Source organism: Strix aluco, chromosome W (genome assembly GCF_031877795.1).
Source record: "Strix aluco isolate bStrAlu1 chromosome W, bStrAlu1.hap1, whole genome shotgun sequence".
NCBI lineage: Eukaryota > Metazoa > Chordata > Aves > Strigiformes > Strigidae > Strix > Strix aluco.
In genome coordinates, this window is record NC_133970.1 from 696,317 (window position 1) to 715,640 (window position 19,324).

General features: G+C 58.3%; 1 protein-coding gene across 1 annotated transcript; it reads right to left on the reverse strand.

Annotated features, from left to right (window-relative positions):
- Window positions 1-892: 892 nt before the first annotated feature.
- Window positions 893-16,996, reverse strand: LOC141917686 (one cut domain family member 2-like). The gene is made up of 2 exons (XM_074811080.1): window positions 15,823-16,996; window positions 893-1,200 (listed from the first exon to the last, which is right to left on the reverse strand). The coding sequence occupies exons 1-2, from the start codon at window positions 16,994-16,996 to the stop codon at window positions 914-916; spliced, it is 1,461 nt and encodes a 486-aa protein (XP_074667181.1). The 3' UTR covers window positions 893-913.
- Window positions 16,997-19,324: the final 2,328 nt, after the last annotated feature.

The window sequence follows — 19,324 nt, forward strand, 5'->3', positions numbered from 1 at the left end:
CGTTGTCGAGGAGAAGCTAGATTCCCGGTAACTAAAAAGGACGTATTAATGACCTAAAAAAATATCTTTCAAAACGTTGTGTTTGCTCCATGTACTGTAGCAGTTAAATTGACCTCCTGAGTGTGCATCTGCATTGGGTACAAACACAGAACTTGGGACAAACTGCAAACTGTGCTTGAGGCGCGTGTGGTCACGGAGGCGTTCCCGACCCACCCCGGGAGCTACGGCTGCATCTCGGGACAACCGCTGTCGGGGCCCAGGGTCGTACCTACCTCGATAGCTACTGGCTTTGTGCTTGATACTTTGAGCTCAAGTGAACTGAATTTTTTTGATCCAAGATCAAGCTATACTCGCTGATTAAATTAAACTAAAAAAAAAAAAAAACCCAAACAAAAACTTAAATTTGATCTATTTTTTTCCCCTAAAACACTTAACAAAACCATGCCTGAGTTTTAAAAACAGGTTCTCGGATTCTTTAGCGTCTACGTGTCAGACTTTGTGCTCCGTTCTCACGTGGCCGCACCACGGCGACGAGCTTTGGTGCGGGGCAGCGTGGCCAGCGCCGGGGCCCCGCTGGCAAACGCCGGGCACAGGCAGGCAGCCCGGGCTGGCAGCGGCACCCCACCGGCCGCGGCTCTTTGGGGCTCAGGAGAAACTTGCCTCACAAACGACTCCCTTACGTTTCAGACCTGCTTCGCCTGTCCTGAGCATAGTATTGTATAGAAAGAGGTTAATTTTTAACGTGCGCCTGCTAAGACTGACTAAAAGCCATAAGAAGTGTCCTCTGGTATAGCTGGGCTGGGGTTCGTTTCCAGGAGGATTGTGCTTTAAGTCACCAGTGAAGGGCCCCGCTGCGGAGACGCTCTCTCCGCCGCGCCGTGCCGTGCCGTGCTGTGCCGCCGGCCGCTCCCCGTCACGCTTTGGTACAGGTGCTGGGGGCCGAGGAGGAGCCCCCGGAGCTCAGGTCGTCCTGCCACTTCTCCAGGCTGCGCCGCCGGGCGTTCATGAAGAAGTTGCTGACGGTGGTGAGCTCCAGGCCCAGCTGCTGGGAGATGGTGATCTGCATTTCTTTGGAAGGGCGCTTGTTCTCCTTGAAGATGGCGAAAAGTGTTCTGCGCTGGAGGTCCGTGAAAACCAGGCGAGATTTCTTCTGGGAGTTGTTCCGCTCTTTGTTCGGCTCTTGCTCTTTGCGTTTGCAGGCTGGGGAAGGGGTGGGCAGCAACAGAGAGAAAGCAAGTGTCAGGACAGGTGTGGCCACCCGCAGAGCCCGTGGCATGGCCATCACCGCACCAGCACGGCGGCCGGGGGCTGCCAGGGGACTCCCGGGGGGGCTACGTCGGGGTCTGCGCCCACAGCCCAAAGACCCGCTTTTGCAGAAGTGACGTGGGATGGGCACCTGACTGTTGGGCGCTGAACTCCCGGGCAATCCCCCCCTGCCATCCCCAGACAGAGCCCTCCAGTTCACTTGCCGTTTCTGGGCAGTGCACAACTTTGAGATATTTCCACACTTTTCATAAAGCCACTGTCTGAGAAATGCGTTTCTCTTCTGTTCCAGCAGTGTTAGAATTAACAATTTAGCTTATCTGATGTCAGTCTAGGAAAGAGAATGCAAAGCACATCCTTTTTTTCCCCTCAATAGTTAAGACAAAGATTAATTCTTTGCAGAAACTTCTCACGTGCCGTAGCACATAACAACTGCAGATTACTGGCTTTTTAAACAAAACTGTGCAGGCCACTAGTCCATAATGTAAACTCCACCCGCTGGGTAATGCACGGGACAGAGGAAATTTCTGTTCATGCATTTAGAATAAATCTGTCCATATTTTGGGACAGATAGCCTTTGCTTTGATCTGCCATTCCAAACACAAACAAAACAATTAGGGAGGGCACAATGGTGAAGGCAGGGACCCGCCAAACCCGCTTTGTTAGTCCAGGGGAAGGAACAGCTGAGCAAGCAGAAACTGCCCCCCGCCCTCTCCCTGCGCTCCCTACGCCATTCGCAGCACAAATCCACCCCTCATCTGGGGCTGTGGTGTGTTTTCTGGGCACCAGCCAAAACCCACAGCACACGGGGCTGCCAGCGAGAGCACCCAGCTCCAGGAGCAGGTACCTACAAATCCTCCTGCCCCCGGGACGCTCGCAGCACCCACACCAAGGGGTCCTCTCCCGGAAGATCCGTGGGATGGCGAGGTGCTGGCGATACATCCGCAGGCGCAGAGGGATGGGTGAAACCCCCTGGCAGGGGAGATGCGTGGTCGAACTCTGCTCCCCGCATTCACCTTCTCCATCCCCAAAGGAGGTCTGGTTCTACCTCCCCGGCAGCCAGGTCTGACATCGGTACAGTTTTATTACTTTAAACACCCCAAAGCAAACCCCAGCCAAAGCTCCCGCAGCTGCAACTCCATGTGACAACCACTGGGGAAAAAACCATGTTCAACAGTACAAACTGCCACCGTCCAGCGGAACCTTCTGCTTGCTTGAGACATCTCTGTGGCCACTTTTTAGCCTTTTACTGATTTATCCATGGTTTCTATCCAGGGCTGCAACAGCTGCTGTCTGAAAAAGCTGCCAAAACTTCAGACAACTCTTGTGAGATAAACCCACAACTTCTGCTGCGAGACCACTTGCTTACGGCCTTGTGTAGAAATAACCACCTAGTGTGTCTCAAATTCTGCAGCTCCCTATCAGTTTGCACTTCCATGCGGTCTCTCACAGACTACAATGTTGAAAAGCTATGAAAAAAAAAAAGACGTGAAATTGCAACTTTCTGAGAGGAAAGGGCAGCAGTGCCTGCTGTTTAGGTCCCTAAGATGTCCCCAGAGCACGTGGACGTCCAGGCAGCCACACGCAGCCTTCACGCCAAAGTTCTCACGTGGTTTAGGGCCAAGCGAGGCTCCTCCTGGCTGCCTGCATCTGCCTGCAGCCAGCTCGGGCAGGCAGGCAGCCTCCCCCAGGCACCCCACACCCTCCAGCAGCTCCATCCTCTCCACCGCTGCTTCCCTACCCTGCAGCGAGCGCATTTTCCACAAGCAGAGGTGGAAGCATCGCTGACACCAGCGCGGCATCGCACAGCACCTGACACTCCTCCGCACGACGCTCTCCACCAGTTGGTCCAGAAACGAGGTGACACTTCTCAACGGAAATCATCTACGAACCTGCAGCTTTGTGTAAACACGCTGGATGACTTTTTTTTCCCCAGTGTTGCCCGGTGGTGGTTACCAGAGCCCGTCCCTTGGAAGAGACAATGCTCAGGCTTCCACAGCGGCGGGTCAGGCGCTGGCTCACCTCGGTCCTTCTCCCCCTTCTCCCCTGGGGTTTTTGCCCCAGCCCAGCTCCTGGCAGTGCCACCACCCCAGGGCACCATCCCCTTCTCCCTCCACCCCCTGCAGAGGCTCTGCAGGGGCCAGCGCCGGCCCCTTCCCCAGGGCATCGCCCAAGGCCAAGGGCGAAGCCAGCCAGAGGTGCCCGTCAGAGCTCAGGTCAGGCAGGGCAGCAGTGCCGGACCATCGCTGTGCCAGGCGATGCTAATGGATCCTAAAAAAAATCGGTATTAATAGCTGATCTGTATTTATTAGCACAGAGAGAACATCAAGTGCTGAAACCAATACCGCTGCTGTAGCATACCCAGATTTAAAAATAGCCCGATAAGGCTGTCAACACAGGGCGGTAAGATAAAAAAATCCATATGTTGACATGGTTAGGTAATGCGCAGGGACAAAATAAGTAGAGTGAATTGATAAGTGGACGGGTTTTTAGGCAGCCCTATTAAATAATTCTGCAGGTCTAGAATGTGAAATGAGAACCGGGCCTAAAAAAGTGAAACTCAGACTGTGGCAATGTCTGTAATTAACGCGAAGTCAGGACCGCACACGTCTACCTGTGCCGGAGCGTGGCACCACAGGGAGCCTGGCTCAGCCCGGTGCGGAAGAGACTACGCTGACCGGCTTAGTTTTGTGCGTGGGACAGTATTTCCCAGCATTTTAGCAGGAAACTGGATTATTTCATCAGAGTTGCCCCTCTCTTGTATCCATTCTTAGCTGCCAAGTGCAGCTCGGGTCTCCGGAGGCCGACAGCCCAACGGCATCCCGCGGGGTGCTCTGACTGCACCTCTAACACACTCCACAGATAACATTTTACTGCCCGCCCAAGGTGAAAAAGCAGATTTTAGGCTGGATTTGTGCGTTCGATGCTTTACTTTGCCTTTTGCCTGGCATCCATGCAGTGGTATCCCCAGCACCGTGGATGTGAGGGGCGTCTGCATCTTTGCTGCAGTTCCTAATAGGTTCCGGGACACTGGGAAGAGTCTAGTGTTTCCTAACATCACTAATTTATGTCCAGAGATACTCTGCGTTTTACAGTTATTGGTATCTTATAATAAATAATGCAAAGGTATGTGCTTTTCAATGCATTCAGTAAATACTTTCCTTGAACTGTTAAGTTTGCTCTTGAAAAGGCACCATAAAGGCAAGCGTTGTTCCTTGACATGCATTTATCAGAAGAGAAAAATGGAGTGAGCACTCTAATAAAATAAAGTTATTTTCCAGGAAACCTGCCTACAGAAAGAGAAACGTTTTAATAGTGGAGGGAAGGGAAGCGGCCATCTTGATTTAAGAACAATTTGATTTATTAACTGCAGTTAGTACCGAACATATTCTATGGAAGAAAATGGACAACTGGCAAGAATTGAAAGCCATAACTGTGGAAAATAAGTATTTCCTTTTCTTCTACACTGGACTAAAGACGCTTTACATAGAAATGATATAGAAACTGCTCAGAAATAGACTCAGTCCTGCCTCACTTAACGTTGACTGAAGTGGACCCCTGCTGATTTAAGGGCATTAAGAGCGGTCCAAGGCCTGACACGGCCGGGCTGGGACCCCCTGGAGGGACAGGCTGCCCTCACCGAGCGTGGGTTTGTCCTGCAGTGGCCACAAAGGGAATGGTTCAAAATTACTGCTTTAGAACAGAACTAGGTAGTGCTTAGAAATAAAAAAATAAAATCAAATAGTGCGCCCGGAGTCAGTGTGGAGAGGCGGGAGGTGAGGCAGATGATGAGAATGAGCCCCAGAATCTCTGCAGTTCTCAGCGCCCCACGAAGACACAACTACTCCGATGATCAACTTTAAATACACAAGACGCTCCGTTGATCTCTTTATGAGTGTGTTTGCAAGCCTGAGGTGAAGCGTGCGCTCAGCAGAGCCCTGCCAAGGGGCTGTCCCCTGGATCCCCTGCCCTCCCGAGCCAGCTGAGCCTGGCACTCGCTTCACCCAGCGTCAGGGAAAAGCGGAGCATCCCATGTCCTCAGCGTCGGACGCAGCCTCCGCTCCCGCCCGCCGCAGACTCATCGCGCCTGGGGACACACCTCTCTTTCCTGAAGAAAATTTGCTCTAAACTGCCCTTTTTTAATGGCTTTCAAAACAATTCACATGAAAAAAGAACCATATCACACTGCTTTGGAAGAATCACGACCCCACTGCAACCAGGAGCTGGAGTGACTGATGTGTCCTGCATCCGTTCCAGCATCTGCATCCCCATCGGCTTGGAAAGGATCTGCAGAAAAGTGGTGATTTTTAAAATTTTATTTCTGCAAGCCCATCCGAGTTCTGGTTTCCTTGTGAACTTCACACGCTTCTAATTTAAGCTCAATTTTTTTTGTGACTGAGTATCATTAAATTGAGTATTTCTACTAATAGTTCATTTGTCTTATTTTCTGCAACAATAACTCTTATTTTCCATTTTCTTCCTCAGAGGAGAGGAACCTAGCCAGCCCATGCATTACAAATAGCTATAAATCCTGAAAAATATCTAGAAGCATTTCAGCTGGTAAGTATTGCCTGTAAAATTTCCGTGTATAAAGACCGAGGCGCTGGGGAATGCGTTCTCTCCCGAAAGACGAATGCATGGCCACCGCCAGCACAGGGCAGCGCCGCACTGGTGTTCGGCCAAATCCCACCCTCCAAACCCCCCAGCACGGGGCAGGGATGGGTCCTGGGGTGAGGAGGAGGAGGAGGAGGATGGTGGGTGTGTGTTCACATGAACACTGCTGGTGGCTCGCACAGCCAGAGCAAGCCCATGTCCTGCACCCGAGAGCGAGGGACAGGGACCGTGCTGCTGGCAGAGGATGGGCAAACTCTGCTCGAGGCTGCACTTGGGGCAAGTGTGCCAACGTAGAAATGATGACTGCTCAAGCAAAGGCAAAAACATTGACGTGGAATCTTCCAGTGGCTAATGCCACCATGGCCAGAGCTGCGGGGAGGCCAGGGAGCGAGGTCCTGCAGGTGTGGGAGCCGGCCTGTAAGGGGCACTGGGCGGTGATGCCTACGGGCAGGGGGGCTTTGCCAACCCAGATTTGGGACCACATGCTGTAGAGACAGGCACGGAGGGAGCTGTGGAGGCTACAGACCCATCCCATTTATTTTCCTGGAGCCTGACACCAGTTTCCTTTGGCTACTGGAAGCGTTAATGAACCAGCTCCCGTGATTCTCTGTCCTGTGAAGCACCGACGCAGCACGAGCCCGGCTCCGGCTCCTCATACAAACAAAACCCCGACACAAATCTGACGTTGATCCATCTCCCCCCTCAGGTATCTCTACTTTTAAACCAATTAGGCAAGGGGTTTTTAACCAGAAACCCAAGAGCACTGTTTAGCAGTCTGAAATTTCTCAGGGCCATACTTCATGGTTTACTTTTGCTGAAAAAAGCTTCACTTCATCTTAATCTCTAAATTTGGTTCTCTGCAGTTTCTCAAGTTAACTAACACCTTCCGATAATCACCCATTTTATGATGTTTTTACTCTAACAGCAAACCTATGGACCTAGAATCAAACAGCAGATGTTAAGAAGCAGCCAAGGAGACAACAATATTCCCTTAATCCAGCAGTAATTTCTCTCTATGGTTCGTAAGGATAAGCCATGAATATTGATCTCCTGTATGCGGTTTCATGCGGGTGTAGTCCAAAGTCAACTAAACCCAGTTATCTGTCTGATGGAACTAAAAAATGTTCCTCAATTTGATTTCAGAGAGAACTCAATGTGAAGGAAATTTAATTATGCTAGTAATACTGAACACAATGAAATGGCCATCAAAACGTTTTCCAAAGGTTTGAAATGTTTTTCTTTCATTATGATTCACTTAAAGCAACCTCTTGTATATCTGTGTTACTACAATCTCTTAAAAACTAGGCCTCAAAAATCAATTTGATTACCTCTCTGAATTAAGTATGCACAAATGAAAGCAATTGAGATCGATACAAATTAGGTTAAGTACTCCACTGTGTACAAAATCATTATGTAACAGAAACAATTTGAATGAAGATGCAAATAATCACATTGTGGGGGTGTGCAGCCAGTGCGCCTTCACCTGCCCGCTTCCATCTGCTGCACACACACGAGACCCTCCCGATCTCTGTGATCCCTGCGACTGCCTCCGACGGCATCGAGCCAGAAAAACAGAGCGTGCCCACAAGTGAGAGGTGCAGCACGGAGCGTTAATTCCGTTCTTCCAGAGAAGATCCGCCGTTATCGGAGGAGATCTCTTTGCTGGCCCGAACCAACCCTCCCGTAACAGCAAGATGCTCCCTACGCCACGATTCCCGTTTGGAGATATACAGGGATTCCTACAACGCCCCGAGAAAGCAGCACACAACCTTGCTGCCAGGAGCAGGTTTTCTTGGTACTCAACCTGATTTTTCTCTTTCCAAATTCCGTCACGGAAGAAACGCCTTCCTCTCCCGAGGTCTTGCATCCTTCCGCTATTTGAGAAAAAAAGATGAATGGGTTTGGGGATTTGGTTCTTTTATATTTCCTTCTGGCATGTAGCAGGTCTCAGGCTATTCATGTCAGATCTTATAAATCTGCTGGGTGGCTGAAATGGGGCTGTAAATTCTGCGGGGCAGGGGCTGCTTCCTCCCGTGCAGAGCTGCAACACCCAGCTCCGTGCAGGATCTCTGACAAGGGCCTCTAAGTACTCTTGTAATATACTTCCATCATTAATACAGAATAATAAATAATAGATGGGATAGGGCCAATTTATTGCACTCTAGGGCGAGAACGAGTGGAGGCTCGGTGCGCACGTGGTGCAGTTTCAGTGTGTTCCTTGTCACCCAGCGGCCACGAGCTCCCACCCTGCACGGAAGTGGCTTCCCCCCCGTTTCTCTTCCGTGGCCGAGGCAGGGAGCGTCCCCTGACACCCAGCCCCCTTTACAAACACGCTTTTCTGCCAGCTGCAAAAGCAACAGAGCCGACTTCTGACGGATTTCTGTTCAGAGTTGACGGTGAGCTCATAAGCTCTGTTTTCCAGCAGCTGGGGACGCAGGAGCTCTCCCTCCGCCGGGATCGCCGCCCAGCCGGCGTGAGCTCAGGCCGAGGCCTTGTTGTGAGCTCTCCCTTCTCCCCCCAGACTCCTGCCTTCACAAGAAGGGGTGCGACCACCCACAGTGACCAGTCAGACCTCTGGTCCCGGGTGCAGGGACACCCCGGGGTACCCCGCCGGCTGCGTGGGGAGGGACAGACACGCTGCGTAACTGCACCAACTGTGCCGAGGGGCCAAAACAGACGAGCGCTGGTCGGAGGGGCAGCTGCTGTCAGAAACACAAGCTGATGGAAAAAGTAGAAGCGGCTGCGATGAGCAGCATCACCCGGCGCAGCGCTGGTACCACTCCCCGGCACTGCCGCAGCAGCGAGGCTGCGCAGGGACTCTGCCCAGGCCCAGAAAAGTGTCAGATCCCTCAAGCTGCCCTCGGCGAGTCCTTCGCTTCTAACACCTGGGAGATTTATGTCTCCTCTTGTCCTGGAGATTCTCCCTTTCGAAGCCTCAAACAGTTTCCAGCTGAATTATAACACTTTTCTGTAACGAGGATTTATATTCCCCTCGTCCGAGCACAGAGCTGGAACCAGCCCTTCCCCACAGCGAGTGCTCTGCCTGGTGTGGCAGCATCTGCCAGCGATGCACCAGCACCTCCCCGCAGGTACCAGAAGATCGCTGTGACCTTCCCCCCGCTCCGTGGGGAAGGGGAATGCCTCAGGCATCTTTGCCAAGAAAGGACTGGGAATTTAAAGCTGAGGCAGGTGAGCCAGCACTGAACAGGAGTCTGAAATCTTCGAGTGGATTAGAATTTTAAATATCTTGCCGACTGCATCTAGCGGCTTTCGCTTCCTGCGCTGCAGCTCCCTCCTGGCGTCTCACACTCACAAGTCAGGGTCATGAGCCCAGTTCCTACGGCAAGGGGAAGGTCGGATCTAGGGAGCTCTTGCTGCTGCCTCCAGACCCAGCTTGTCTTCAGAAATTCTGACTCATGGGAGAAAGCAGGAGATGATTATTCCCTTTCCACGGCTGTCACTGACAGGGCACCATGAAGAACAGGAGAGGACAGGAGCGAAGCTCTGCCAGCTGCTCCGGGACAGACAGACCCGTGCTGCCTTCCTGGCTCTGCCAGCTCTTCACCACGGCTGGATACACAAAGCGAGAGCAGGCCTGGGAGGAGGGATGCTGCCTGCCACGCAGTCGGGTTCCCATCCCCTTCCTCCCCGCAGCTCTGGGGAGTGTCCTTCCCCACCAAGGAAGCACGGGGCGGCGAGGAGGGGAGCGAGCTCCGGGCATCCTCACCTGATACGGGCATGGAAGGCACAGGGGAGAGGGAAACTGTGCTTGGGAAGCTCTCCGAGGAAGACTTCCTCCTGCTCTTCCTTTCTCTTCCTCAGCATGTGCTGCCTGCCAAAGCTTAATGCCTCAGCACAGGCCCCCGTTCTTAAATGCCCATTATGACAAGATGAGATCTGCTGGAAAATCACCACTGCTCATAAATATGTTCCCTGCTTACTTAGAGATATTTTGGTCTCAGAGACAATTTGCGTTTTGGGAAACTGCCAGCCTCTATCGCTTGTCTAATAATTCCTTTGTGCAGCATTTACCAGTGGTTTGAGTCCCCTTTTTTTCACAATGGAGTAGTTTGATTTTACAGCTCAAAAACCCCAAACAGCCCCAAAACACTCCAATTTCTTTTTTGATTGCATTTCTATCTGCCATCAGCAAGTTGTCTGGCTGATCTTATCACTGAACCCATTTGAGATTAGTCTATTTTGTATGATTTCTGCGTACAAAAAATCCTCTATAAATCAGAGAGCCTTTTATGCAAAAGTCTGCAAGATTGATAGAGCTGGCTACAGAATCTTTTACCTTGGAAAAAGAGAGGCATTATCTGTCCCATTGGACAGAATGCTTTCTCTGCATATTCATCTCCAAAGTATGATGGGGCTTTTTCTAGAGAAGACAGGAGACAAGATAGGAGTCTTAAATACAAACAGATTGCTATCAGAAGAAAGGGAGTAATTTTTTTGCTGTGTCTAGCGGGGATAAGATGAGAAGCAAAGGATTTAAAAGACAAAAAGGGAGATTAAGGCTAGTCATTAAGGACTTTTTTGTACCTGTAAGCCCTGAAAGAGATTGCCTAGGTAGCCTGAGAAATCCCCACTGCTGGAGATTCTTGAAGAAGGGGGCAGACTGTCAGGACATGTGATGTCTCAAGTCCTTTGCAGCCTTGCTTTCCCTGTTAGATTAATTCTCCGACACCTGCAGAGCCCCGTTTCCTCTCTGAAGACAGCCACAGGGGAGCTTCTCTGCTGCGAGGAGTCTGCTACTTCTAATGCCTGGAGACTCAGACTAGACATGTTGGGTTACTGGCAAGAAGCTCGTCAGCCCTGAGTAATGTCTAATTGGAAGGGATGAAAAAGCCTCTTGCAACTGTTGGATTGGAGGAACATCTACGACAAGATTTTGTGAATAATACAAGGGAATAGGGCTAAGGATGAGCAATCAGGGCCACGGTGCAGAAAAAAGCGCAAAGTTTGAGTCAAAACGACCCTATAAAGAGCGAGGGAAGAAACTGCATCAATTACTGGAAAATAATTCTTTTGGAAAAAAATGTTCTCTGTGTTCCTCACCACAAACAAATTCTGGCAGTTTTCAGCTGCAGAGGAATATTTGAGTTTGGGATATTTCAGTTCAAATGGTGATGGCCAAGAGATACTAGGAAAAAAATGAGATGCTGGAAAAAATCTAGTGGGGAAATAGTGTAGAACAGCTTGGAAAAGCTCAGCATGAGTAACACATGTTGATCGACTAAGTGTTTCTTTAAAAAAGTAGAGGACAAAAAAGATAGAAAAGCATTTAACGTGGTCAGATTTAACTTTATCAACCGATTGAGAAACTGATAAAGCCTGGTTGCTTAACAAAAATGGTATTCAGATTTCTGCACGGCAGAAATGTCTTCAGAAATAATGTGGAACAAAAAGATAGGGCAGGATATTATTTCAGAAAGTTGGTCCATGAGAAATATAATTTATCACCCAGCACCACAATTTACCGCATGGATTGTTCAAACACAACCACTAATCTATAGCTGAAGAGAGTACTAATATTTCAAGCCGCTAAGCACCTTTCAAAGAATCTTTATGTACCTGTACATTTAGTTCAACGCTAAGAAATAGTTTTATATATAGATAACGCACTTGACATAGATGTTATTAAGCCTTAATTTTTAGCTGTAGCTATAGACAACAAAATAGTCTCAGAATTCAGAGAAAGAGGCCGAGGACAGACAACAGCAGTCCGGCTGTCCACAACCCACCCCCTGCAAGGACTGTCCCGGGCGCGGGGGGGCCGGCAGCACCCCAACCTTGGCGGGATGTGGAGCCATCCCCCTCGCCCCTCTGTTGTGCCCCCCGCTCCACTTCACCGGGGTCTGGGCCAGGGAGAGGCGGCAGCCACGGCCTGTCCAGGGTCCCTCACCCTCCCCTGCTCCCCTCCCTTCCCCTTTCCTCCCAGCTCTCCCACCCCCCCATCCCTGTCCTGTCCACCCGTTCCTCTCCAGTCTCCCCATCCCTGTCCTGCTCCCCCATCCCTGTCCTGCTCCCCTATCCCTGTCCTGCTCCCCTATCCCTGTCCTGCCCCCCCATCCCTGTCCTGCTCCCCCCATCCCTGTCCTGCTCCCCCATCCCTGTCCCGCCCCCCCGTTCGCCGCCGCTGTCCGTGGTGCTGACGCCGCCGCCGCTCCCGCCCCCTCCCGGGGGTCCGCCCGCTGCTTCCCCCGGTGGGGTTCGACACCCCCCGGACCCCCCGGGCCCTGCCCACAGCAGGCAGAGGTCACAGGGGAAAAAAGCCGAGCTTGTCCCCGCGAGGGCCACACGCTCCGGGGACCGGACACTCGCGGCCAGCAAAGGCCAGGCACGGCCGGCGCGTTCACGGGTTGGGGGGGGGGGGCGTCATGGAGCCTCGAGCTCCCGTGAAACCGGGTCCTCGGAGCCCGTGGGGGGGAGAGAGAGACACCCCCGGAGGAGGGAGAGAGGGAGAGACCCTCGGACAGGGATTGGGACCTCGGAGGGAGAGACACCGCTGGAGAGGGACCTCCGGGGGGAGAGACATCGCCGGAGAGGGACCCCCGGGGGGAGAGGGACCCCCGGCAGCGGCCGCTGGCCCTCGGGCGAGGGCAGGCCGAAAGGAGCAGGGCTGACAAAGCCGCCCCCCCCTCCCCGGGGCGGGGGGAATACGGCGAGGTCAGCGCGCCCGTTCGCCCCGATGAATCCTTGACGGTGTTTTGGGACAAAACCGTTTCATCGTCACTAACGTGATTCAGCGACCGGGAAATGTCAACCCCCGCTGCGGGCGATTCGCTGACCGGCTCGGGAAAACGGCAAATCTGCGGGCCGGCCGTGCCCGCCGGGGCGAGTGGTCGCCACCGGGCCATTTGAGGCAAGCAACGGCTCCTGGGCAAGCAAACCCCAGCAGGAGCTCGCCACCCGCGGAGCCCCCCGCAGCCACGCACTCGGAAACACGCGGGGGTCTCCCCCGGCCCCCCAGGACCCGCCTGAGCCCGGCGGCACCGGGGGATTTCCCGGCGCTTTTCCCGTGTTTTCCCGGCGGGGGTTGGCGGTACCGGTAGCCCGGCTTCGCGGGGAAGCCCGGCCTTAGGCCGCGGCTCCCGGTTCATCCACCCGAGCCCTGCGCGGACCAACGCACCGACTCACCTTGAGATTCGTGTTTTTTACCCCGGCAGAAATTCAGGGAGCGCCCGGCGGGGCGGCAGCCGGGCCAGGCTCCCCCGGGTCGCTCCGGTTCCTGCCCGGAGCCCCCGCGGCTCTGGGGCCGCCCCCCCCCCCCCCCCCCCCCCCCCCCCCCCGGGAACCCGGGGACGTTTTAGGGACGAGGCAGCGGGGGTGATGCAGACCGAAAACCCGGGGAGCGGCGGGGTTTCTCGCGATTCGTTTTGCGGGAGAAGCGGCTGCCCGAAGCCCAGGGCGGGTCCCCAAAAGCCCCGTCCCTGCTCCAGCTGCCCCGGGGGGAGCCCGATGTCCCCCGGGGAGGCCACTCGCCCCTTCCCCCGGCTGCACCCGCCGCAAGACACTCGCACGGTCCTTTACAGACTCCCAAGAAGAGATAACAAGCACAGAAATAATAATAGAATAGAATAGAATAGAATAGAATAGAATAGAATAGAATAGAATAGAATAGAATAGAATAGAATAGAATAGAATAGAATAGAATTATATATCTTCTATAATAAGAAAAAATAATAAGCACACCCCACTGCCACCGCTCCCACGGGGAGAAGCGGGATTTCCCTCCAAAGACAGCAGATTTTCATCAGTTGTAAGGAACAACTTACAGGAGCACGGGGCAAACTGGCCAGTTTTCAGGAATCTGAAATACTTTCGTCTCATTCCCCTCACTCAGAGGGGTTTAAGCAGGTGAGTAAAGGAAGCACCGAGGCAATGAGGCTGCATATTCACACGTGGTGATAAAAAAAAAAAAATAATAAAATCGATTTCCCGAAGGGAACGGTAATTTGCAAAGGTCTTTTCCGCTCCGGCTCCCGCTCCACGAGCAACCCCGCGCCCACTCGGCGACCGAGCTCTCCCCAAACTTTACTCCTGGATGCAAAAGGCGTTCGGGGGGGACTGGGACGGCGGAGATCCGGAATTCTGGATGCGTTAACTCCGCGGGTATGGCAGAAAACCAGAAACCCCCGGTGCTGTCTCCCGGCGGGTGCGGAGATGCGATTTCTGATTTTCTGCCCTGTACGTGCGGCTTCGTGGGGAACCCCCCACCCGGGGCCGGTGCTGGGAAGGAAAAGCACCAGCAGCTTTACTGGAAATGAGCCGGCTCAGGTTCCAGATCAATGAAAACTGGGTCCACGCATTTATGCCCCTGTTGCCAGCATTAATGCTCTTTTAATCTTCTAAACATTATCTGCATCGATTTCCCTCCAGATACGCGTTTGTGTGAGAAGGCGACATCCCCGCGTGCTCCGGCAAAAAAAAAAAAAAAAAAAAAAACAAACCAAACCACAAAAAAACCCCAACAACCCACCCCAAACCTGACGCTCCTGTTGCAGACAAACCTCGGGACCTTGGTTTGGCTAAAAAAACCAGAAGACCTGGATGCCCAGGGGGTGGGGGGGCGAGGACGGGGTGGGGGGGCGAGGACGGGAGGGGCTGGCAGTCGCCGTTCGAGCCGAGGAGCTCAGCACCCTCCTCCCCCGAGCCTTCCTCCCCCCGGCCCGGCCCAAACGCGCTGCGGGGCCGCGCAAACCCTGCCGCAGGCAGCCCCCGGCCGGCCCGCAGGGCTGAGCTGCCGCAGGGCGCGGAGGGGGGGGGCCGGGGCTGCCCCAACACCCCCCCAAACCGCATTGTTCCGCCGGAGACAAAGGAGGGGCGAGCGCCCACCGGGGCCTCCCGCTCGCCCCGTTGCCTTGCGGGCTGTCGGACGCGTGGAACTACCGCGGTGCCACCGCGGGGAGCGGGGCAGAGCCGCAGGGGGGACACAGCGTAGGGCAGAGACCCCTTCGGTCGCCCCGGGGCGAGTGGCAGCCCCGCGGCCAGCCGGCTCGCGCCTGCCCCCGGCTGATTAATCCGTCCGGGTTGGAATCAATCGGGATAAAAAGAGCGACGGAGCCGTCGGAAGACCCTGCACCGGGTGTTCAAACCGCGCCGGCGGACATTGCGCGCCGCGGCAGCGCGGGGGGGGACACGCACGACACGGACACGGCACCGCGGCTGCCCACGCGTGTCCGCCCGTGTCGCGGCCGCCGCACGACCCGCCGCTACCAGACGGGCGGTTTCCACGGAGGGGGCAAATCCACGCCGGAGGGGGGGGGCCTGCCCCCAGTCCCCCGTGACCGCGGGGGGGGCTGCACCCAACGGACGCGTTTCTGCCGGCACCGCTCTGCCCCGCGGCACGGGATGGCGACGGGTCTGACACCCCCCCCTCAACGCTCCGTCCCTCGAGCCCCCCGGTGCGACGCGGCAGCGGCGGGGACAGGGACCCCCACACACCCCCCCCCGCGGCCCCCGCAGAACAATGGGGGCTGCGGAACCCCGCGCCCGCGCCAGGGGGAGCCCGCGCGCCCTCCGCGGGACAATGCGGCCGATCCGCGGGGATGCGCGGAGCTGCCACCCCCCCCCCCTCCCAAACCAGCCCGACTCCGGGACCCCGCGGACACACACACACCCCCCCCGCCCCCGGCTCTCCCGGTGCTCGCTGAGAGCGCGGAGCGGCGCGGCCGCCCTCCCGCACCGCGGCCGCTCAGAGAGCTCCTCCGGCGGCCCCGAGCCCCCGCTCCGCCGGTCCCCGGGGCGGTCTGCGCAGGTACCGGCGGGGATGGGGAGGGGGTGCCGGGACACACATACCCCCCCACACACAAGAGCCCCGAGCCTTCGTCCGGCCGCCGGCAGCGGGCGAGGCGGAGCGCGGGGCCGGTACCGGCGGGGAGCTCCCCGCGGAGCCGGCGCCCCGGTCCCCCCCGCTCGGTCCCGCCGGCCCGCACCTACCCGCCAGGCGCAGGGCCGACATCCTCTGGAACTCCGGCTCCTGCAGCCACTTCCACATCCTCCGGAAGGTCTCCCGGCCGGACTTGAGTTTACTCCAAGGCTTGGGGTTCCGCAGCAAGTCCGAGAGGGTCCCCTGAGAGCGGCAGAGCACCCGCTGCGCGAAGATGGCCTGCGGGATGCTGTAGCGCTTCAGCTCCGCCGTGATCCTTTGGGCCACTTCTTTGGTGTTGATCTCCTCCAGCTGCCCCGAGCCGCTCACCGGCGGCCCGGAGGAGGAGGAGGAGGAGGAGGGCGGCCGCTCCCGGCCGGCGGGCAGCGCGGGCCCGTGGGGCGGCGGGGGGCCGGGCCCCGCGGCGTGGTGCATGCCGTTGAGGTGGGGCATCATGGCCGGGGGGGTCCCCAAGCCCCGGGAGAGGTGCTGTTCCCCCCGCGCCAGCATGGCAGCGTGGGCGTCGAAGTTGGGCCCCAGCATCTTGTCGTGGCCCGGCGGCCCGTAGCCGTGGAGGCCCTGCTGGGCGCCGTGGAGGGGGCCCAGCCCGTTGCCCAGCGGCGAGAGGCTCTGCCCCATGGCGGGCATCTCCTTGTAGGGCCCGTAGAGGTTGTTGACGGCGGGCAACCCGCGCTCGTCCCGCATCAGGGCGAAGCTGCCGCTGACGTTGCCCGGGAGGCGCTGGTGCGGGTGGTGCGGGTGGTGGGGGTGCGGGTGGTGGTGGGGGTGCGGGTGGTGGAACTTGTCGGAGACGGTGGAGATGGGCGGCAGGGGCTGGAGCGGCGTCAGGGTGGTGTAGGTGCTGCTCATGCCCATGCCGGGCGGCGAGGACTCGCAGGGCATGCTCATGGCGTGGTGCAGCGGGATGGAGAGCTCGGCGCGGTACTCGGCGGGGCCGTCCAGCAGCGAGGCCATGCTGGACACCATGGCCGGCCGGGCGGCGGCGGCGGCGGCGGCGGCGGCGGGGGGCAGCTCCTGGGGCGGCGGCGGAGGCGGCGGCGGCACCCGGAGCGGCCCAGCGCTGCGGCCGCCGTGGTGGGGGCTGGGGCTGCCCATCAGCTCCGGCTCATGGCCGGCCGCCCCGTGCAGGCTGCCCAGCGGCTCCATCGCCATCTCGGGGTTCATGGCGCAGGCACCCGCTTCCCTGGCGAGGAGGCATCGACGGGCGCTGCGGCCGCTCCTCATCCGCTCATCGTGAGGAGGAGGAGGAGGAGGGCGGCGGCGGCGGCGGCGCCCGGGGGGGTGCGCGGGGGGGGCGGCTGCGGCCCGAGGCCGCCGGGGCAGCGGGGCAGCGGCCGCTCAGCCGGGCCCAGGCCGGCCCCGCGCCATGTCCGCCCCGCGCCGCCGCCGCCGCCGTCTGCGGGCGGCGGGAGCTGTCCAGGGCGCGCCGCGCCTGGCCGCGCCCGCGGGGCCGGGCCTGCGCCCTCACGGGCGGCGAGGGGCGGGGCGAGCGCCGGCGGCCAATGGCGGCGCGGGACGCGGGGCGGGGCGGCCAATGGCGGCGCGGTGCCCAGGAGGGGCGGGGCGACGGGTAGGGACCCCGCCGGGCCCTTAAAGGCGCCGCGGCCCTTTTGTAACCGCGGGGTCCTTCAGGCAGCGCCGCGCCGGAGTCCGCCGGTCCGGGCATCGCCGCGGCCCCGAGCCCCAGCCCTGGGGCTCCTCGCGGCCCCTCAGCCCCTCCCGGGGCTCCTCGCGGCCCCTCAGCCCCCCCCGGCTCCTCGCGGCCCTTCAGCCCTCTCGGTCCCGGCCCGGTGAGCGGCTCCCCCGAACGGCGCCGCACCGCGTCCCGGAGGCGGCAGCCCCGCGCTCCCGGCTGCCCGCGGTGCCTTTGTGCGGAGCCGGCGGTGAGGGCACCGGTGAGCCGTGACCCATTTCTTCCGCTCGGAAGCCGGAGGGCGAGCAAGGAGGGGCCTGGGGCTGCCCCGGAGCTCGGGGGTGTCCGGTGCGCGCAGCCCCCGCCGCCGCGGGGACCCCCCGGGGCTGGCGGCCCCCGCGCTCTCCCGCCTGCCCGTTTGCAGCCGAGGCGCGGCGTCGACCGGCGTTAGGAGCTGAATTAAACGCGGTTTGGGAAAAGCGGCGCTGTGACCGTGACCGTGAACGAACCGGCCCGGCCACGGCAGGCACCGGTGTCCCCGTGCCGGGCGCGGAGCCTCCGCGACCGCGGGCGCGCCCCACGCACACGCGTGTGTCGAGGGAAGGGTCGGGTCCCCGGCCGCCCGCAGCCCCGCTCTGCGCCGGGGAGGCCGAGCCCACGGGCACGAGCCGGCGTGGCGGCGGCGAGCGGCGGGGAACTCTGCCCTCGCCAAAACCGCCCGGCCACCGAGGCGCGGCGGGGAGCTGCCACCCCCCGGCCCCATCCCGCCTCGCGGCTCCGGAGCCCCCAGGTAGGCTCCTGCGTGGGGGCGGCCCAGCCCTGTCCCCCCCGGGGCTGCGCTGGAAGTGGGGGGCAGCGGCGGGGAACACCCCGCGGGCTCCAGAGGGGCCTCGAGCGCGGCCGTAGCCGCGGCACACGGCGCGGTGTCGGTGCTGCGGGGAGAGGCAGGGAGGGATGGAAGCGGGCAGCGGGCAGGCAGCTGTGCGGGCAGGCGAGGAGGTGGGCAGGGGGGGCCCAGTGGGAGCAGGGCCCGTGGGGACAGGAGCCCCCGGCACGGAGCTGGCAAGCGGGGACCTGCCTGCTCCGGCCAGGCCCCGTCCCCTCTGCACAGCCCACTGCCGGACAACCGCCTCGGCCGGGCTGGTCCCGCTCGTCCCAGGCTGGGCTGTGCTGGGCGGGGCTGTGTTGAGGCGTGTTAGGGTGTGCCATGCCATCAATGCCATCACAAACATGGATGGTGCCGTGTTGAGGCATGTTGGGCCATGCCATGCCATCCCAGTGATGGACTGTGCCATGTCAAGTCGTGTTGGGCTGTGCCACTCCATTGCAATGACGGATGGTGCCGTGTTGAGGCATGTTGGGCCATGCAATACCATCCCAATGATGGACTGTGCCATGTCAAGACATGTTGGGCGGTGCCATGCCATCAATGCCATCACAAACATGGATGGTGCCGTGTTGAGGTGTGTTGGGCCATGCCATGCCATCCCAGTGATGGACTGTTCCATGTCAAGACGTGTTGGGCTGTGCCACTCCATTGCAATGACGGATGGTGCCGTGTTGAGGCATGTTGGGCCATGCTGTGCCATCGCAATGATGGACTTGGCCGTGGCAAGACATGTTGGGCTATGCCATGCTGTCGCACTGATGGGCTGGGCCATGTTGAGGCATATTGGGCCATGCCGTGCCATTGCAATGGTGGACAGTGCCAGGTCAAGACGTGTTGGGCCGGGCCGTGCCATCGCAATGATGGACGGTGCCATGTCAAGGCATGTTGGGCCATGCCGTGCCATTACAATGGTGGACAGTGCCAGGTCAAGACGTGTTGGGCCGGGCCGTGCCATCGCAATGATGGACGGTGCCATGTCAAGGCATGTTGGGCCGTGCCGTGCCATCCCAGGCTGGGCCATGCTGGGCTG